The sequence below is a fragment of the Lithobates pipiens genome, unplaced genomic scaffold, assembly GCF_037356315.1.
Source record: "Lithobates pipiens isolate NorthernLeopardFrog02 unplaced genomic scaffold, aLitPip1_a1.2 Scaffold_35, whole genome shotgun sequence".
NCBI lineage: Eukaryota > Metazoa > Chordata > Amphibia > Anura > Ranidae > Lithobates > Lithobates pipiens.
This window is the reverse complement of record NW_027507811.1, coordinates 18,756,933-18,774,827: the sequence shown is the minus strand read 5'-3', so window position 1 is coordinate 18,774,827 and position 17,895 is coordinate 18,756,933. Positions and strand designations below refer to the sequence as shown.

General features: G+C 44.7%; 1 protein-coding gene across 1 annotated transcript in view; it reads left to right on the top strand.

Moving 5' to 3' along the window:
• The window catches only part of LOC143955184 (uncharacterized), a 230,861-nt gene that overhangs the window by 83,156 nt on the left and 129,810 nt on the right, over nucleotides 1-17,895 (top strand). The window contains exons 6-8 of the mRNA XM_077465275.1: nucleotides 13,979-14,076; nucleotides 14,189-14,335; nucleotides 14,436-14,549. Coding sequence (XP_077321401.1) covers nucleotides 13,979-14,076; nucleotides 14,189-14,335; nucleotides 14,436-14,549 — 359 coding nt within the window. The remainder of the gene's footprint in view (nucleotides 1-13,978; nucleotides 14,077-14,188; nucleotides 14,336-14,435; nucleotides 14,550-17,895) is intronic.

Here is a 17,895-nt window from a genome sequence, read left to right as displayed (position 1 = left end):
TGCAGACCATGACGAGTGAGCGGTCAAAAAATGAATGGGGGTGAGAGCTGTCAGAGAATGTAGTGTGGATGGTGGGAGGAGAGCTATCAGAGAATGTAGTGTGTATGGTGGAGAAGAGCTGTTGGAGAATGTAGTGTGGATGGTGGGAGGAGATCTATCAGAGAATGTAGTGTGGATGGAGGAGGAGATCTGTCGGAGAATGTAGTGTGGATGGTGGAGGAGAGCTGTCAGAGAATGTAGTGTGGATGGTGGAGGAGATCTGTCGGAGAATGTAGTGTGGATGGTGGAGGAGATCTGTCGGAGAATGTATTGTGGATGGTGGAGGAGAGCTGTCGGAGAATGTAGTGTGGATGGTGGAGGAGAGCTGTCGGAGAATGTATTGTGGATGGTGGAGGAGAGCTGTCGGAGAATGTAGTGTGGATGGTGGGAGGAGAACTGTCGGAGAATGTAGTGGGGATGGTGGAGGAGAGCTGTTGGAGAATGTATTGTGGATGGTGGAGGAGATCTGTCGGAGAATGTAGTGTGGATGGTGGAGGAGATCTGTCGGAGAATGTAGTGTGGATGGTGGAGGAGATCTGTCGGAGAATGTAGTGTGGATGGTGGAGGAGAGCTGTCGGAGAATGTAGTGTGGATGGTGGGAGGAGAGCTGTCGGAGAATGTAGTGTGGATGGTGGGAGGAGAACTGTCGGAGAATGTAGTGGGGATGGTGGAGGAGATATGTTGGAGAATGTAGTGTGGATGGTGGAGGAGAGCTGTCGGAGAATGTAGTGTGGATGGTGGAGGAGATCTGTCGGAGAATGTAATGTGGATGGTGGGAGGAGAGCTGTCGGAGAATGTAGTGTGGATGGTGGGAGGAGAGCTGTCGGAGAATGTAGTGTGGATGGTGGGAGGAGAGCTGTCGGAGAATGTAGTGTGGATGGTGGAGGAGAGCTGTCGGAGAATGTAGTGTGGATGGTGGAGAAGAGCTGTCGGAGAATGTACTGTGGATGGTGGAGGAGAGCTGTCGGAGAATGTAGTGTGGATGGTGGGAGGAGAGCTGTCGGAGAATGTAGTGTGGATGGTGGAGGAGAGCTGTCGGAGAATGTAGTGTGGATGGTGGAGGAGAGCTGTCGGAGAATGTAGTGTGGATGGTGGAGGAGATCTGTCGGAGAATGTAGTGTGGATGGTGGAGGAGAGCTGTCGGAGAATGTAGTGTGGATGGTGGAGGAGATCTGTCGGAGAATGTAGTGTGGATGGTGGAGGAGATCTGTCGGAGAATGTAGTGTGGATGGTGGAGGAGAGCTGTCGGAGAATGTAGTGTGGATGGTGGGAGGAGAGCTGTCGGAGAATGTAGTGTGGATGGTGGGAGGAGAACTGTCGGAGAATGTAGTGGGGATGGTGGAGGAGATATGTCGGAGAATGTAGTGTGGATGGTGGAGGAGATCTGTCGGAGAATGTAGTGTGGATGGTGGGAGGAGATCTGTCGGAGAATGTAGTGGGGATGGTGGAGGAGATCTGTCGGAGAATGTAGTGTGGATGGTGGAGGAGAGCTGTCGGAGAATGTAGTGTGGATGGTGGAGGAGATCTGTCGGAGAATGTAGTGTGGATGGTGGAGGAGAGCTGTTGGAGAATGTAGTGTGGATGGTGGAGGAGAGCTGTCGGAGAATGTAGTGTGGATGGTGGAGAAGAGCTGTCGGAGAATGTAGTGTGGATGGTGGAGGAGAGCTGTCGGAGAATGTAGTGTGGATGGTGGGAGGAGATCTGTCGGAGAATGTAGTGTGGATGGTGGAGGAGATCCGTCGGAGAATGTAGTATGGATGGTGGAGGAGATCTGTCGGAGAATGTAGTGTGGATGGTGGAGGAGAGCTGTCGGAGAATGTAATGTGGAAGGTGGAGGAAAGCTGTCGGGGAATGTAATGTGGAAGGTGGGGAGGAGCTGTTGGAGAATGTAGTGTGAATGGTGGGGAAGAGCGATCAGAGAATGTGGTGTGGATGGTTGCAGCTGAGCTTTACTCTGGAGTTGAAGGTCTTTTTTTTCCATCAAGGCAACTTATTATTGAGGTATAAATGGGGAGATGTAAGGTTTTGGATGTCTCCATGGGGTGGCAGGACCTGTGCCTGATTAACATCTATGGGGACAGGCAATGCCTCTTTATGAAGACCAAACCTTCTCTTTTTACTGCCCAGCAAGTTGTCTCTGGTGGTGATTTCAACACCTTTACTAGGACTATGGAAACAAAAGATACCGGCGGTAGGCTGGACTGTGACAGGCTTTTTTTTTTTATGAAATCGCTAGAGAGGTGGGTCTGGTTGATGTGCACATTGCTGCCCAGACAATACAGGGTTCACTTTTCAGCGGGCTGATAGTCAAAGTAAAATACATCGTTTTTTTAAAGGGGAACTCTTCCAATCCTTGTATTCTGTCTCTGACTCTAAATAACCCTGATAAACCACCTTGGTGAGGATTACCTGGAAGCTGAATTTGTCACTCCTGGATGATGAGAAGGTAAGTCAATCAATCCTTTGAGGATTTATTTCACACCCGGGCACAGGTATCAATCATGGACTTTTGATGCAGTAAGTCAGAGTGATGGGAGCTTACAAAACAAAGAATTTTGGCTTTTTCAAGGCCAAAGGGGTAAATGAACATCTTGACAAGTATGTCACCTAACAGAGTATCAAGGAAGCTTGACAGGCTTGTTTCAAATAATGAAGATCTTGGAGGTTAAACTCTTGCTCTGGAAATGACAATATGACAGGCATGCCTGTTTGTATTTCTGGTAAGGGTTGAGCGAGTGATATTTCCCATAATTCCTCTCCAGAACCAAACACGGTAGAGTAGTTAAAATGATTGTAAAGTTTTTTTTTTTCTTTAAATAACAAACATATACTTCCACTGTGCAGCTCGTTTTGCACAGAGTGACCCTGAACCTGCTCTTCTGGGGTCTTCCCACATCAGATAACCCCCTAGGAGAAGCACTCCGCATCCATAGCCATCGAATGTATGACTCGGCCCCGCCCCCCGGCATAGGATGCATTAGGTGAAAAAACACGAGGGTTTACAACCCCTTTAAGATGGTTGTAGGCCTGCTTGACAATAAGGGTTGCTTGACAAAGTCCAAGTCCGGGACCCTGAAAACCACCAGGTCATATTATGCTGACCTTCTGGGTAGGCCGGATCTAGTTCAGGGAAGCATATCAAGTTTTCTGGACTCTACTCTAGGATTGGCAAATGTAAGTTTGATAGGGGACATCGCTGCAGATGAGGTGGTTAAGGCTATTGATAAGCTTGTCATTAGGGAGTTGCCTGGTCCAGATGAACTGACAGCTGAGTTTGATCAGCACTTTAATTTTACACTGGTCCCATATTTGGTGAAGGCTGTCTGGAAGAGGGTTCACCCTCCCTCTATGCGGCAATCTGCAATGATTTTTCTGTCAAAGATGCTTTGAGAATTGGCAGCCTATTGGCCTTCTCAATGTCGACTGGCAAAAATCATTTTCTGGCATTTATTGTCTGTAGTGGGCAACTGACTTCCTCGCCACCAGCACTGTTCTGTTTAGGGTAGTAGCACTTTTTTAGCAGTGTTAGCAGTCTGGGACTCCCTGGAATGGTGCAGGGCTGCAGGCTAAAGAACGCTCTTGCTGGCATTTGATCAGGCTAAAGCTTTTTATTGGGTCAATCATGAGTATCTGTGGCTGTTTCTTGGCAAGTATGGCCTGGAGGGGGGCTTTATCGATTGGTCTGAAGACCTTGTACAGAAGGGCTGAAAGCTTCATGCTTGTGAATGGTTGGTGTGGCAGACCTAACCAAGATAGGGGCTTCTAAAGAGGACTAGGAGCAAGCCTCTTACCTACTGACTATGGCCCAGGGAGAGAGCAGATCATTCTCTTATGCCATGTACGCACAAGTGTTTTTTCCGTCTGAATAAACTCTGAAGGTTTCTCCGACGGAATTCCACACAAGCTGTCTTGCATACACACGGTCACACCAAAGTTCGACCGTCAAGAATACAGTGACGTACAACACCTACGATGGAACTAGAAAAGGGAAGTTCAATAGCTTCTGTCTCGTACTTCAGAGCATGCGTAGTTTTTGGAACGTTTGAACAGCATACAGACGAGCGGTTTTCCCAATAGGAATTTGTTGCATCAGAAAAATTTAGAACATGTTCTCTTTCTAGGTCTGTCAGAATTTTCGACGTAAAAAGTCCAATACACACGATCGGAATATGCGATGAAAAGCTCACGTCTGTTGGAAATTCCGCTCATGCGTACACGGTATAAGTAATCCTATGTCTATTAGGGGCACAGGGTGAAAGGATGGACAGCTACTTAATGGATACTGAGAATGTGGTTTGGAGTACTTCAAAGGGGACAGTAATATTTATCCACAATAATTCCTAGGAAATATATAAAGACTATTCCTGGTTTGTTTGATTCTAAACTTTACATGTTAATTGAAAGAGCTGGTTACATTGGCCTCTGCTTAGCGTAGGAGATGGACAGTCTGCTACTGAGGTCTCCTGCTATTGTCTAAAGGGGTTCTGTGTTTTTATTTATGTTAATGTGTATTGTATCCTCTGAGCTGGAAGCCACCAAGTCTGTCCTGCAATGAGACATCTGAGTCATCCAGGTGGTTAAATAACATAATAGTTATAGTATGTCAGTTGTTGTAATTATGTTTATAGTTATAGTTTGTATTGTTAGGGTAATATGATCAGGAGGAGATGTTTTCCTGTGGGATATAAATGTATGTGTCTGAGTTTCAAATAAAGTGTTCCAGTTTTGTAATTGAGTTAGTCTTGTCTGTTTTGTGATTGCAATATGTGGCTGTAATATCTGATATCTGAGGGTCCAGACTAGAGGAAGCAGTGTACTGATGGAAGCACACAAGCGGAGTGTGGGACGGGTTCCGGTACAGTTGGATTGGACGGCCCTTTAAGGTTGGCTTGGGTGTGTATTAGGGGTGTCCTTTGAGTCCTCTGCTATTCAGGTTGATAGAGAGTGGGCCATTGTGTGGCATGCCTTTGGGCATTCCCAGTGAACCACCTATTAGGGTAGTGGCTTATGCTGCTGATGTGTCTGTTTCCATCTCTAGGACAAAGGAGGTGGTCTTGGGCTGAAAGATCAGTCAGGATAAGAGTGAAGTTTTCTGAAAGGCAGAGGAGGGCAAAGACTTTGAGCTACCGAACACCTTCCCAGAGCCCTGGAAGGAAATTATGGTTTTAGGCATCAAATTTGGTCCTGGTAATTACTGCCTTGCACATTGGGTAAGCAGGATACAAAATGACAAAGCCAAGGTTGCCAGCTGGAAGAATTGGAAACTCTTATGCCCCGTACACACGAGAGGACTTATGTCCGACAGACTTCCAAAGGAGTTCCGCCGGAGTTCTGACGGAGTTCTGACAGACTTTTCGGCCGAACGGACTTGGCCACACACGATCACACTAAACTCCGACGGATTCGAACGTGATGACGTACGACCCGACTCGAATAAGGAAGTTCATAGCCAGTAGCCAATAGCTGCCCTAGCGTCGGTTTTAGTCCGTCGGAGTAGCATACACACGAGCGGAGTTTTCGAAGGGGACCGGGTCCGGCGGAGTTCCTTCGGGAAAATTTGAAGCAGGCTTCATTTCTAAAGTCCGTCAGACTTTGGCGAATCAAAAGTCCGTTGCAGCCCACACACGATCGGATAGTCTGACGGACTCGGTCCTTCGGACTTTGGATGTTGAAAAGTCCGCTCGTGTGTACGGGGCATTACAGTGAAAGGGTTGACCTGATTAAAACTTGCCTGATCCCGGTATTTTTTTAAGTCAGCATGGTCTGTTTTGCCAGTTTCTCTCCTTTACAAGGATCTACAACTGTTTCTTCTGAATGCTATGGGAGAATAGACTGAACTTGGTTAAGAGGTCCGTAACGTACCTTCCCAAGTGGTATTTTTCAGTCTTGGATTAGGTCTTTTCTGTGGAAATGGGAGAATGTTGGGCCAGTGAAAAGCCTGAGTGTTTAACTTGGTAAGCTGTGGAATTATGTTGCCATGAGCCTGAAAATGCAGTGGTTAGTGACGGGAGGGAAAATTAAGTCTCTTACTTGGAATGCCTTGGAGAGGAGGATTGTTGAATTTATTATTATTATGAATCTGTTTTTAGAGTGACAATGGCCCTACAGAATTGCCCAGGCCCTGTTATGAGTGAGGGCCTGTGTTTGATTAATCTGGAGAGAATCCCTTTAGGCCGGGTTCACATATGTGTGGTTCAAGTGCGATTCAGGCCCGAATTTTTGGCTGAATTCACACCTGAACTGGACCCTTCTGCAACCTGGACCGTGGCTGCCCCAGACCTGTGTGAACCGGCTCCATTGAGAGCCGGTCACACTCGCCCGTCTTGCAAATTGGATGTGGGGAAACCCGCATACAATTTGAATATATGTGAACCCAGCCCTAAAGTTTTGGGATTTGGCCTGGCTCTAATTCCAATGAAGACTTTATGTGAAGGACAACCCGAAGCATCACTCTCAAGGCGTCACCCATTTATTTATTTTTTTAACCAGTTACTAAACATAAAGCCATTTAACCAACTGTACATCCAGAGCCTCTGGTTTATAGACCAGGTACATCCTAAATATGGAACCCTTTATCCAACTGTCCATCCAGAGCCTCTTGTTTATAGATGGGTTCAACCAAAATATAGAACCATTTACCCAACTGTCCATGCAGAGCCTCTGGTTTATAGACCGGATACATCCTAAATATAGAACCATTTATCCAACTGTCCATGCAGAGCCTCTGGTTTATATACCAGATCCTAAACATAGAGTCATGAAACTGTTGCTGGAAACCACTATCTTAGATGTGATTTCAGAAGATTCAGAGCTTTTGCTCAATTGGAACTCTGTATCAGTAATTCACAACCTCAATCCTAGTCTATTCCTGTATAACCACACACGTATTCTGAATTCCTTATACTCACAATATACTTGTTAATTACAGAGGAACAAATGGGAGTTTTACAGACACATAAACACGCAATGCAAGTGAACAAAAACATTTTACAGTGAGGCAAAATGTGGTAAGTAAGCAATTAACATACTTAATTTTTCTATGCTTTCATCTGCAATATCTTAAGATGGTTACAGGATCTGTCGGTTCCAATTTTTTTTAAATCATTGAGTTATCTTATAACATTCACATACTGAAAATAAATAGGATTTACACTTTATGGACATTACTCTCAAGGCTAAGATCTTGTTCAATTTTATTGAATGGAACAAAAACACAATATTTTGTGAGTCACGGAGACACAGGAAGTTATGCTACCCATGAAGAGGAAGTGATGTCGGGTGCAGACAAGAAGTGAGGTAACATATGAACAGGAAGTGATGTGGGGCTCTAAAAAGGAAGTACAGGGTGAGAGGTGAGTTGGGAAAAAGTAGAAAGAAGACATTGGAACTGGCAGCAGAGGAGGTAATAAGATATTTTTATACATATACACTCATGCATACATATATGAATGTTGTATATATGAACGTATATTCAAGTGGCAATCTCACACAGACAGGAAGTGATGTAGGCACACAAACCGGAAGTTCCGGGTGAGAGGTGAGTCGGGAAGAAGTAGAGGGGAGACATTGCTGGAAATGGCAGCAGAGGAGGTAATAAGATATTATTTTATATTTACACCCAGTAACCCCCCCCCCCCCCGTCATGTCCGTCCTCTTCCTCCATAGTCACTAATTTTAGAGACATTTATCCAACTGTCCATCCAGAGCCTCTGGTTTATAGACTGGATACATCCTAAATATAGAACCATTTATCCAACTGTCCATCCAGAGCCTCTGGTTTATAGACCAAATACATCCTAAATATAGAGCCATTTATCCAACTGTCCATCCAGAGCCTCTGGTTTATAGACCGGATACATCCTAAATATAGAACCATTTATCCAACTGTCCATCCAGAGCCTCTGGTTTATAGACCAGATACATCCTAAATATAGAACCATTTATCCAACTGTCCATCCAGAGACTCTGGTTCATAGAGACCGGAAACATCCTGAATATAGAACCATTTATCCAACTGTCCATCCAGAGCCTCTGGTTTATAGACCGGATACATCCTAAATATAGAGCCATTTATCCAACTGTCCATCCAGAACCTCTGGTTTATAGACCGGATACATCCTAAATATAGAACCATTTATCCAACTGTTCATCCAGAGCCTCTGGTTTATAGACCGGATACATCCTAAATATAGAACCATTTATCCAACTGTCCATCCAGAACCTTTGGTTTATAGACCGGATACATCCTAAATATAGAACCATTTATCCAACTGTCCATCCAGAGCCTCTGGTTTATAGACCGGATACATCCTAAATATAGAACCATTTATCCAACTGTCCGTCCAGAGCCTCTGGTTTATAGACCAGATAAAAACTGATGCTGGGTGCCGCCATCTTGGATGTGATGTTTTTGGAATTTCTCCTAGCCTAGATATAATATCTGTCATAAATACAAAGCCATTGGCATAGTTTGAAAGCACCAGTGCAAGGTGAAGGAAAATAGTAAAAAAATAAAAATAAAAAAATGATGCAAAGGAAAAACACAGCCATTAACATACTTGAAGTGGTTGTAAAGGCAGAAGGTTTTTTTTTTTACTATATTCTATGCAGTAAGGTAAAAAAAAAAATCTGCCGGAAGCTTCCCCTGCAGTGGCCTCTAAATATATACCTGAGCCCGATCTCAATCGAGCAATGTGCATGAGTAGCTGAGTCTCTCTCGCTCCTCATTTGCCCAGAGTCATTGGCTTCTGCTGTTGTCCATCAAAGCCAGTGACAAGGGAGCCGGGGGCAGGGCCGAACTCTGATCTTTATGTCTTAAGGACCCACAGGGCAGGACTCAGGAGCCCCCATAGCAAGCTGTTTTCTTTCAGGGAGCTCGGCAGAGCTCGGACAGTCCAGCAGCACCAGTGGGGGACCGGAGAAGAGGAGGATCGGGACTGCTCTGTGCAAAACTATTAGGCCTCATGCACACGAGACGCAGGTAAACGCGTGTTCAGATGCAGTTGGACACTTTTTTTCAACTGCCCCTGAACTCATTCAATGTTATCCTATGTGTCCATGCACACAGTCTAGTTTTTTGCTGTTTTTATGCAGTTGTGTTTAATCTCGTTTTTCCAGAAGCAAAAAAATGGGTTCAGACGCAAAAATGTCCACGTTTCAGATGCAAAACGCGGCTAAACGCGGCACCCCCGTTTAGCCGCGTTTGCGTTTATATGCGTTTTTAAAGGAACCCAATTTTTGGACCTGAAAACTCAGAAATATGATCTGAGAATGACATTTTGTGACCCGACTTTGGAGGCCCATATCTTGGGGCCACTTATTGCCAGGAACCCCAAATTTGGTATGCAGACACTGTGTATCTAGCACTACAACATATGCAAACTCGGGGTTCCTATCATCAAGTGACCCCGAGATGGGGGGCCCCAAAGTCGGGTCACAAAATGTCATGCACTTTTCTGCATCAGAGATACATGGCCTCAAAGTCAACTGTGACCATCTGTGGCAATGTAATTTGGTCATTAGGGTTGGGTGTTATGGTAAGTGGTTATCCGTTAGGGTTATTGTTTAGGATTAAGGGTTGGATTAGGGTTGTTTAGGGTTAGTGTAAGGGATAGGGTTAGCTGTTAGGGGTAGGGTTAGGGTTAGTGGTTAGGATGAATGGTTAGGGTTAGGATTCTGGATCAAATGTGACAATGGACATCCGGCTAAAATTAAAAAACTTGTCGGGTAGGTACGCAGCTGCACATACATGTTTGTGAAATATCCAACGGACATCCAATATCGACGAGCTCTGACTCTGGACCTCTCACGAAATTTGCGACGACGTTACTGTCTCATCAAGAGCAACATCAGGAGCATTTCCTGACATATATTCAATATGGGATCCACGTGAGTGAACATATACTACATCTAAATTTCACCCAAGTGCACCCCCAACTTGAATCTTATAAAATGCTTACTTACCAGAGATCTAGACTCCAAATTATAAGAGTCTAGACGGGTGTGGGTAATGCAAAGAAGATCTATTCGGTTCCCTCTGTTTAAGCTGGATGGGATTGTGTCATAGCTGACAATGGAAATCGCTCCAACCTGGACTTGGCTTTTCTACCAAAGGTGGCGACGGATTTCCATAGAACAGAGGAGATATCAATTCCTTCCTTTTTGGAAACCCTGCTTGCCGCTGTATATAGCTTCCTTGTTCCTGACACAGGAACAAGGAAGCTATATACAGCAGTACTAAATGGAGAAGCACTGATCCTGACTGAAAAGTTTGTTGTCAACACTAAAGCCTCGTACACACGGTACAATTGTTGGCCAACCAGGCATCTGATTTTTGGCAAAAGGGCGTGTGCCAGGATCTTGTCTTGCATACGAACGGTACACAATTGTCGTGCCACAAACATGAACCTAGTGATGTACTAGGAGGAATTTCAGCTCTTGCGCGCTACCCTTTGGGCACCTTCTGCTAATTTTCGTGTTTGAGAATTGATTCTGAGCATGCGTGTTTGTACTTTCGACTTTTGTGTGACGGATTTGTGTACTGACCATTTGAAAATCTGACGTCAAAATGTTGCCCGCCGAAAATTTACTAACCTGTCATCCAACATTTGTTGGCCTGAAAGTTGGACAAAAATTGTCAAAAGGAGTGTACGATTTTAGGACAACAGTCTGTCAACAGAAAATCCCCTCCGAACATTTGTACCATGTGTACGAGGCTTTAGAGACATCCCAACAAGAAGGGACACTAAGCCCTTGTACACACGGTCGGACATTCCGACAACCAAATCCGTCGGATTTTGTCCGAAACTGTTGCATACACACGGTCGGACAAAGTTGTCAGAAAATCCGATCGTTCAGAACGTGGTGACGTTATTTTCGTTACGACGGGACTAAGTTCAGGCTAGTAGCCAATAGCTTTGGTGTAAGAATTTGATCTGAGCATGCGTGGCACTTTGTCCGATCGGAATTCTCTACACATGATCGGACAAGGTCCGATCGGATCATGTTGTGGCAAAATTTTACCGACAAGTTGGAAAACTTGGTCCGTCGGATACTCCGATGGAAACAGCCTGATGAAGACCACACACAGTCGGATTATCCGAAAAAACGGTCTGATCGGACACATTCCGTCGGAATCTCCGACCGTGTGTACAAGGGCTAATAGATGCTAAGACCCATCGCCTTACTCCCTTTTGCCTCCAAACTCCTTGAACATTTAGTCTACAACCGACTGAGCGACCCCCTCATTGAGAATAACCTTCTTGATCCCCTTCGCCCACAACACTCCACAGAAACTGCTCGCCTAAAACTCACAAACGACTTAGCAACAGCTAAAACCAATGGTCATTATTCCGTACTCTAATGCTGCGTACACACGACTGGACTTTTCGAGGGTCTAGGTCCGACAGTCTTTCCGACGGACTTTCGGCGGAGTTCCGATGGACTTTCCGAATGAACGGACTTGGCCACACACAATCACACCAAAGTCCGACGGATTCGAACGTGATGACGTACGACCGGACTAGAATAAGGAAGTTCATAGCCAATAGCTGCCCTAGTGTCGGTTTTTGTCCGTCGGACTAGCATACACACGGATTTCTCGGTCCGGCGGAGTTCCGGTGGGAAAATTTAAAACATGTTCTATTTCTAAAGTCTGCCGGATTTTTGGCAAGCAAAGGTCCGATGCAGCCCACACACGATCTAATTGTCCGACGGACTCGTTCCTTTGGACCTTTGCAGTCAAAAAGTCTGGTCGTGTGTACGTGGAATTACTCTTGGACCTCTCCACTGCCTTTGATACATTCGATCACCTCCTCCTCCTCAAAAAACTCAATTTTCTTGGTATCCATGGTTGTGCTCTGCGTTGGTTTGAATCTTGCCAATCTCACCGCACCTTCAGTGTCACTTACAACTGCATTTCCTCCTCTCCAACACCTCTTACCATTGGGGTCCCCCAAGGTTCTATCCTTTGACCTCTACTACTCTCGATCTACACATCCTGCCTGGGTCAGCCGATAGCCTCCCATGGCTTCCACTACCATTTATATGACGATGACACCCAAATCTATCTCTCTACCCCATCAGTCTCCTCACACATCACTGATTTACTAACAAACATATCAGTCTGGATGTCACACTACTTCCTCAAACTGAATCTAAAACCAAGCTCATAATATTTCCTCCCCCATATGCCCCTTCCATCTAAAACCAAGCTCATAATATTTCCTTCCCCTGACTTCTCTGTCAAGATCAATGGCACATCTATCAGTCCGTCCCCAATGCCATTGTGCTAGGGGTAATCCTAGACTCTGAACTGTCCTTTCAGGCCCACATCCAATCCCTGTCCAAATCATGCCTCCTTAGCCTCCGCAACATCTCTAGAATATGCCTGTTTTTAACCAATGATACCACCAAGCTTCTAATTCACTCCCTGGTTATCTCTCGTGTTGACTACTGCAACTCCCTCCTCGTTGTATTACCTTTACACATACTATCCCCCCTCCAGTCCATAATGAATGCCCCTGCAAGACTCATCCACCTTATCAACCATTGAATGTCCTCCACCCATCTCTGCCAATCCCTCCACTGGCTTCCACTCACCCAACAAATAAAATTCAAAGTACTGACAATAATTTACAAAGCCGTCCACATCTCTGCCCCCAGCTATATCACTAACCTAGTCTCAAAATATCAACCAAGCCGCTCTCTTCGGTCCTCCCAAGACCTCCTGCTTTCTAGCTCCCTTGTCACCTCCCCCCATGCTCGCCTACAGGATTTCTCTAGAGCTTCTCCCATCCATTGGAACTCCCTACCCTAATCTGTCCGACTGTCCCCTAATCTATCCATCTTTAGACGACCCCTGAAAACCCTTCTCTTTAAAGAAGCCTATCCTGCTTTTAACTAATACACAGTTTTACTCCATCAGCTCATCCCCCACAGCTATTACCTTTGGTATCAACTGACCCTCCCTCCTAGATTGTAAGCTCTAACGAGCAGGGTCCTCGGATTCCTCTTGTACCAAATTGTAATGTAATTGTAATGTCTGCCTTAATTTTGTTAAGCGTTGCGCAAATGTTGGCGCTATATAAATGCTGTATAATAATAATAATAATTAGTGTGGCAACCAATGCTATTTTTAGTTGTATCGCCAACTGTCCTGTTGTGTTGTTGCCAGCAATTCATAATAATAACTCATCATAATATCATAATAATAACACAATAACTTTCTTTTATTTACATTCTTTTTTTAACCATTGCAGATTTATCTTAGAATATTCACATACCGAAAATAGTCGGGACTTCCCCTTTAATGACACTGCTGTAAAGGTGAAGATCTTTTCTAATTTTGCCGAGTGGAACCCAATTCTTGGTGAGACAGGAAGAGTGTGATTGTACACACAAGAAGTCAGATACAGAAAGTAATACCACAAATGGGGAGGAAGTGATATTGGGTGCAGAGAGGAAGTGAAAAATATATGAACAGGAAGTGATGTAAAAAGGAAATTCTAGATGAGAGCTGTGAGGAAGTGAAGATGCTGGAGCTTTCCAAGAGAAACAACTAGAAGAAGAATCTAGAAGCCACCAAGAACTTCACTGATCTGCTGACAGGAGAGGTAAGCAGTGCCGGGAATTCTGGGACATTATCCAGTAACAGACAAGGGATGTGTCTGGATGGTGACTGTATCATTGTGTGTGTCAGGTTCCTATAAGGTGTCAGGATGTCACTGTCTATTTCTCCATGGAGGAGTGGGAGTATTTAGAAGGACACAAGGATCTCTACAAGGACGTCATGATGGAGAATCAGCCGCCCCTCACATCACCGGGTAAGAGGAGACTTTATTGTAAAGGAGAGAGCAGTACGGAGGCTCCACCTAGATCCCCCATCATCTGATAAACACATAGAAACAATGTATTCAGTCAGTGTGTGTGTTTCCTACAGATGGATCCAGTAATGGGAACCCACCAGAGAGATGTCCTCATCCTCTGTATTCCTGGGATTCCACACAGGAAGATCTCACCATCCCCCACCATCATCAGGTAGATGGGCATGAGCAATCAGAACAGAATTCTAAGTTATGAAAACAAACTTTCTTCTATGTAATCTCTTGTTCCTTTTCACGCATATATTCTATCATCTTTTGGGATTTAGGGCGAAGAACTGAAACACATCAAAACTGAGATTAAAGAGGAAGAAGAGATGTTGATGAGTGGGGAACAACAGTCTATGGAGGAGGGAGATCCTCTGTATTCCTGGGATTCCACACAGGAAGATCACAGCATCCCTCACCATCATCAGGTAGATGGGACTAAGCATACAGATTTAAAAGTGGAATATTTACTACGTAACACCTTCTTTTTGAATAAAAAATAATATTCTATCACCTTTTGGGGTTTAGGATGAAGAAATGAAAGACGCCAAAGCTGAGCTTAAAGAGGAAGAAGAAGAGACATTGGTGCGGGGAGGTCAGCAGTCTATTGAGGAAGATCACAGCATCACTCACCATGATCAGGTAGGTGGGACAGAGCAACTAGAACGCAAATAGAATTCTAAGCTTTGAGATAACATTCTTTTATCTCTTGTTTATTTTTACAAATTGATTCTATCATATTTGGGGTTTAGGGTGAAGAACTGAATGAAATAATTTTTTGTATTCTTCTATCTCAAGGGTGTTTCTGGGTGAATAGCATTGATTGTCTGACTGACTTTAAACAAAGTGTGAGTTTATTGTTGCACAGTTGGCATCATAAATACATTGTATAAAATTACAATAGTTCAGTTCGATGTAGGTAAAAATATATGAAATAGAATGAATAGTTATAAATCTGTAATAAGCTTATGAAAGCATGTGTGCTTCATGGCTGCTGCCTTCTGTCTTCCATGCTGTCTTGTGTAACCAAAAAAAAGCAGGAAATGACGTTCTAATGCCGCGTACACACGATCGAATTGTCCGGCAAACTTAGTCCTGCAAACAATCCGGCGTATAGTCCGGCGGACTTTCTACCGAACGGACTTGGCCACACACGGACACACAGAAAGTCCGGCGTTTGCTAGCGCGATGACGTACAGCACGTACGACGGGACTAGAAAAAGGAAGTTCAATAGCCAGTAGCCAATAGCTTCCTTTTCGTACTTGCTTCTGAGCATGCGTCATTCTTAGTCCGCCGGACTAGCATACTGACGAACATATTGTCCGCTAAAACCCAAGTCCACACACGCTCGAATTGTCCGGTGAAATGCGTTTCGGCGGACTAAGTACGCCGGACAATTCGATCGTGTGCACACGGCATTAGACTTCTTGGGAGCATTCAGCTGTTCCCACTTGTCAAAGTCTTTGTGGAAATATGTATGTGTCATCTCTCCTAGTGGGTTGGTGTGTGTCTGTCTTTATCCCGGGCCGCATCTCCACCAAAATGTTAGGAATTTGTTTCACAGTAGAAATGGAAGAATCCTTAGTTCGTACAATACTTCAAGAAAAGTTGTTTATTCTTCAGAGAGATAAACAAAGACAAGACTTGCATAGTGACATCTGGTAACTATGGTATGGTGATGGCTTGAGAAGGAGGAAGAGATATCAGATGTTACATTCTCCATAGTGTAGGGTTCCTTCTCTCTCTTCCTCCCCTCTCTTACTACCCTCACTAGCCATTCAACCCTCTTGGATTCTTATACTGTTTTATAATGTTATGTCAGCATTTCACTAGAGTAACACCCATTCTTGCATATATGCTTATATGGCTTCAGTCTATAGTTAAGTTGCATAACTCCACCCATTGTCCTGACATAGTAACTCATGATAGAAGTACCTACACAGCAAAACCACTTCTCTCTGTCAGCAACCTTCAGAAACCAACACTACAATTACATTATAACATTCATGTGTTTCATATGTTTTTCATAAAGTTGTATCACTTAAAATGGTAATAAACTCAAAATCTCTAACAAGAACTAAAATATATCAAAGTTGAAATTAAAGTGGCACCTTTAGTGCAAGAAAAATGCAGTCTGCAGTCTCTAGCCTTCTCTTGTATAGTGTCCACAGTCTCTGACCATCTCTTGTATCATGTCCACAGTCTCTGACCATCTCTTGTATCATGTCCACAGTCTCTGACCATCTCTTGTATCATGTCCACAGTCTCTGACCATCTCTTGTATCATGTCCAGTCTCTAACCATCTCTTGCATCATGTCCTCAGTCTCTAACCATCTCTTGTATCATGTCCTCAGTCTCTAACCATCTCTTGTATCATGTCCTCAGTTTCTAACCATCTCTTGTATCATGTCCTCGGTCTCTAACCATCTCTTGTATCATGTCTTCAGTCTCAAACCATCTCCTGCATCATGTCTGCAGTCTCTAACCATCTCTTGTAACATGTCTGCCATCTCCTACTTAAAAGAAAACACACTGCTAAAAGTATTAGCAACATTTCCAATTGGTGCACCTCTAGCAGACATGATACAGGAGATGGAGGAAATCAATGCATCCTCACCAGTGTCTGTCAGATGCACCTGGCTGTGCATGTCAGATGCACCTGGCTGTGCATGTCAGATGCAGCCTCACCAGTGCCCGTGGGATGCAGCATTGCCAGTCTCCATCATATGCAGCCTCACCAGTGCCTGTGGATGCATCCTGCCTGTACCCAGAAGAAGCATCCTGCCTGTACCCAGAAGATGCATCCTGCCTGTACCCAGAAGATGCATCCTGCCTGTACCCAGAAGAAGCATTCTGCCTGTACCCAGAAGAAGCATTCTGCCTGTACCCAGAAGAAGCATTCTGCCTGTACCCAGAAGAAGCATTCTGCCTGTACCCAGAAGAAGCATTCTGCCTGTACCCAGAAGATGCAGCCTCTCACCAGTGCCCAGAAGATGCAGCCTCTCACCAGTGCCCAGAAGATGCAGCCTCTCACCAGTGCCCAGAAGATGCAGCCTCTCACCAGTGCCCAGAAGATGCAGCCTCTCACCAGTGCCCAAAAGATGCAGCCTATCACTAGTGCCCAGAAGATGCAGCCTGCCTGTACCCAGAAGATGCAGCCTTCCTGTGGCCAGAAGATGCAGCCTGCCTGTACGCAGAAGATGCATCCTCCCATCAGTGCCCAGAAGATACAGCCTGCCTGAGCCCGGATCAGAGTGGCGATTTGACGGAGCTGGATTTGAATTGCCTGGGCCGCAGTAACATTGTCCTGCCTCCTGTGATCAGGTCACACTGATTCGATGTCCCACCATTGGATCAGTGTGCCATCACAGGACATTGTTACACAATTCTGCTCCCTGACACAGGGAGATTGTGGCTCTGCAATGAGAGGAGGAGGGAGGGGAGGACAGGACAAGTAAGACAGGACCTTGACCAGGATGACATCCCGCAATGGGCGGCACCCACCTGCACGGCCACCGCTACTGCGCATGCATGATTATCGGTGCAATGATGTGTATTTCTTTTTCTTTCGGCAATATGCATCCCTAAAAAATATATAAACAGGTACAGTAACATTGATTTACCATTACATTCACTGATATATATATATATATATATATATATTACTATATAATAGAACTATAGTATGCCAATCGAAAAACTATCCCCTGCCAGGATCAGGTAGGTGGTCTCGGTGTAGAGAACACAGCAACAGTTCTGAATTTGTGAGATTACATTCTTCTAATTAGTCTATAGTTTTATTGCTTAATCCTGCATGTGAAGTGTAATCTTTGCTCTCTACACCCCCCATCCCCATCTCCTTCATTGAGCACCCTACATCCCTCCTCCCCCTCCCATTTTATTGTAATAGTTATAATAGTTCATTCACGTGTCATCATGGGTTCAGCAGACTGATAAACTCACCTCTGTCACTCTGCTCTGCAGTA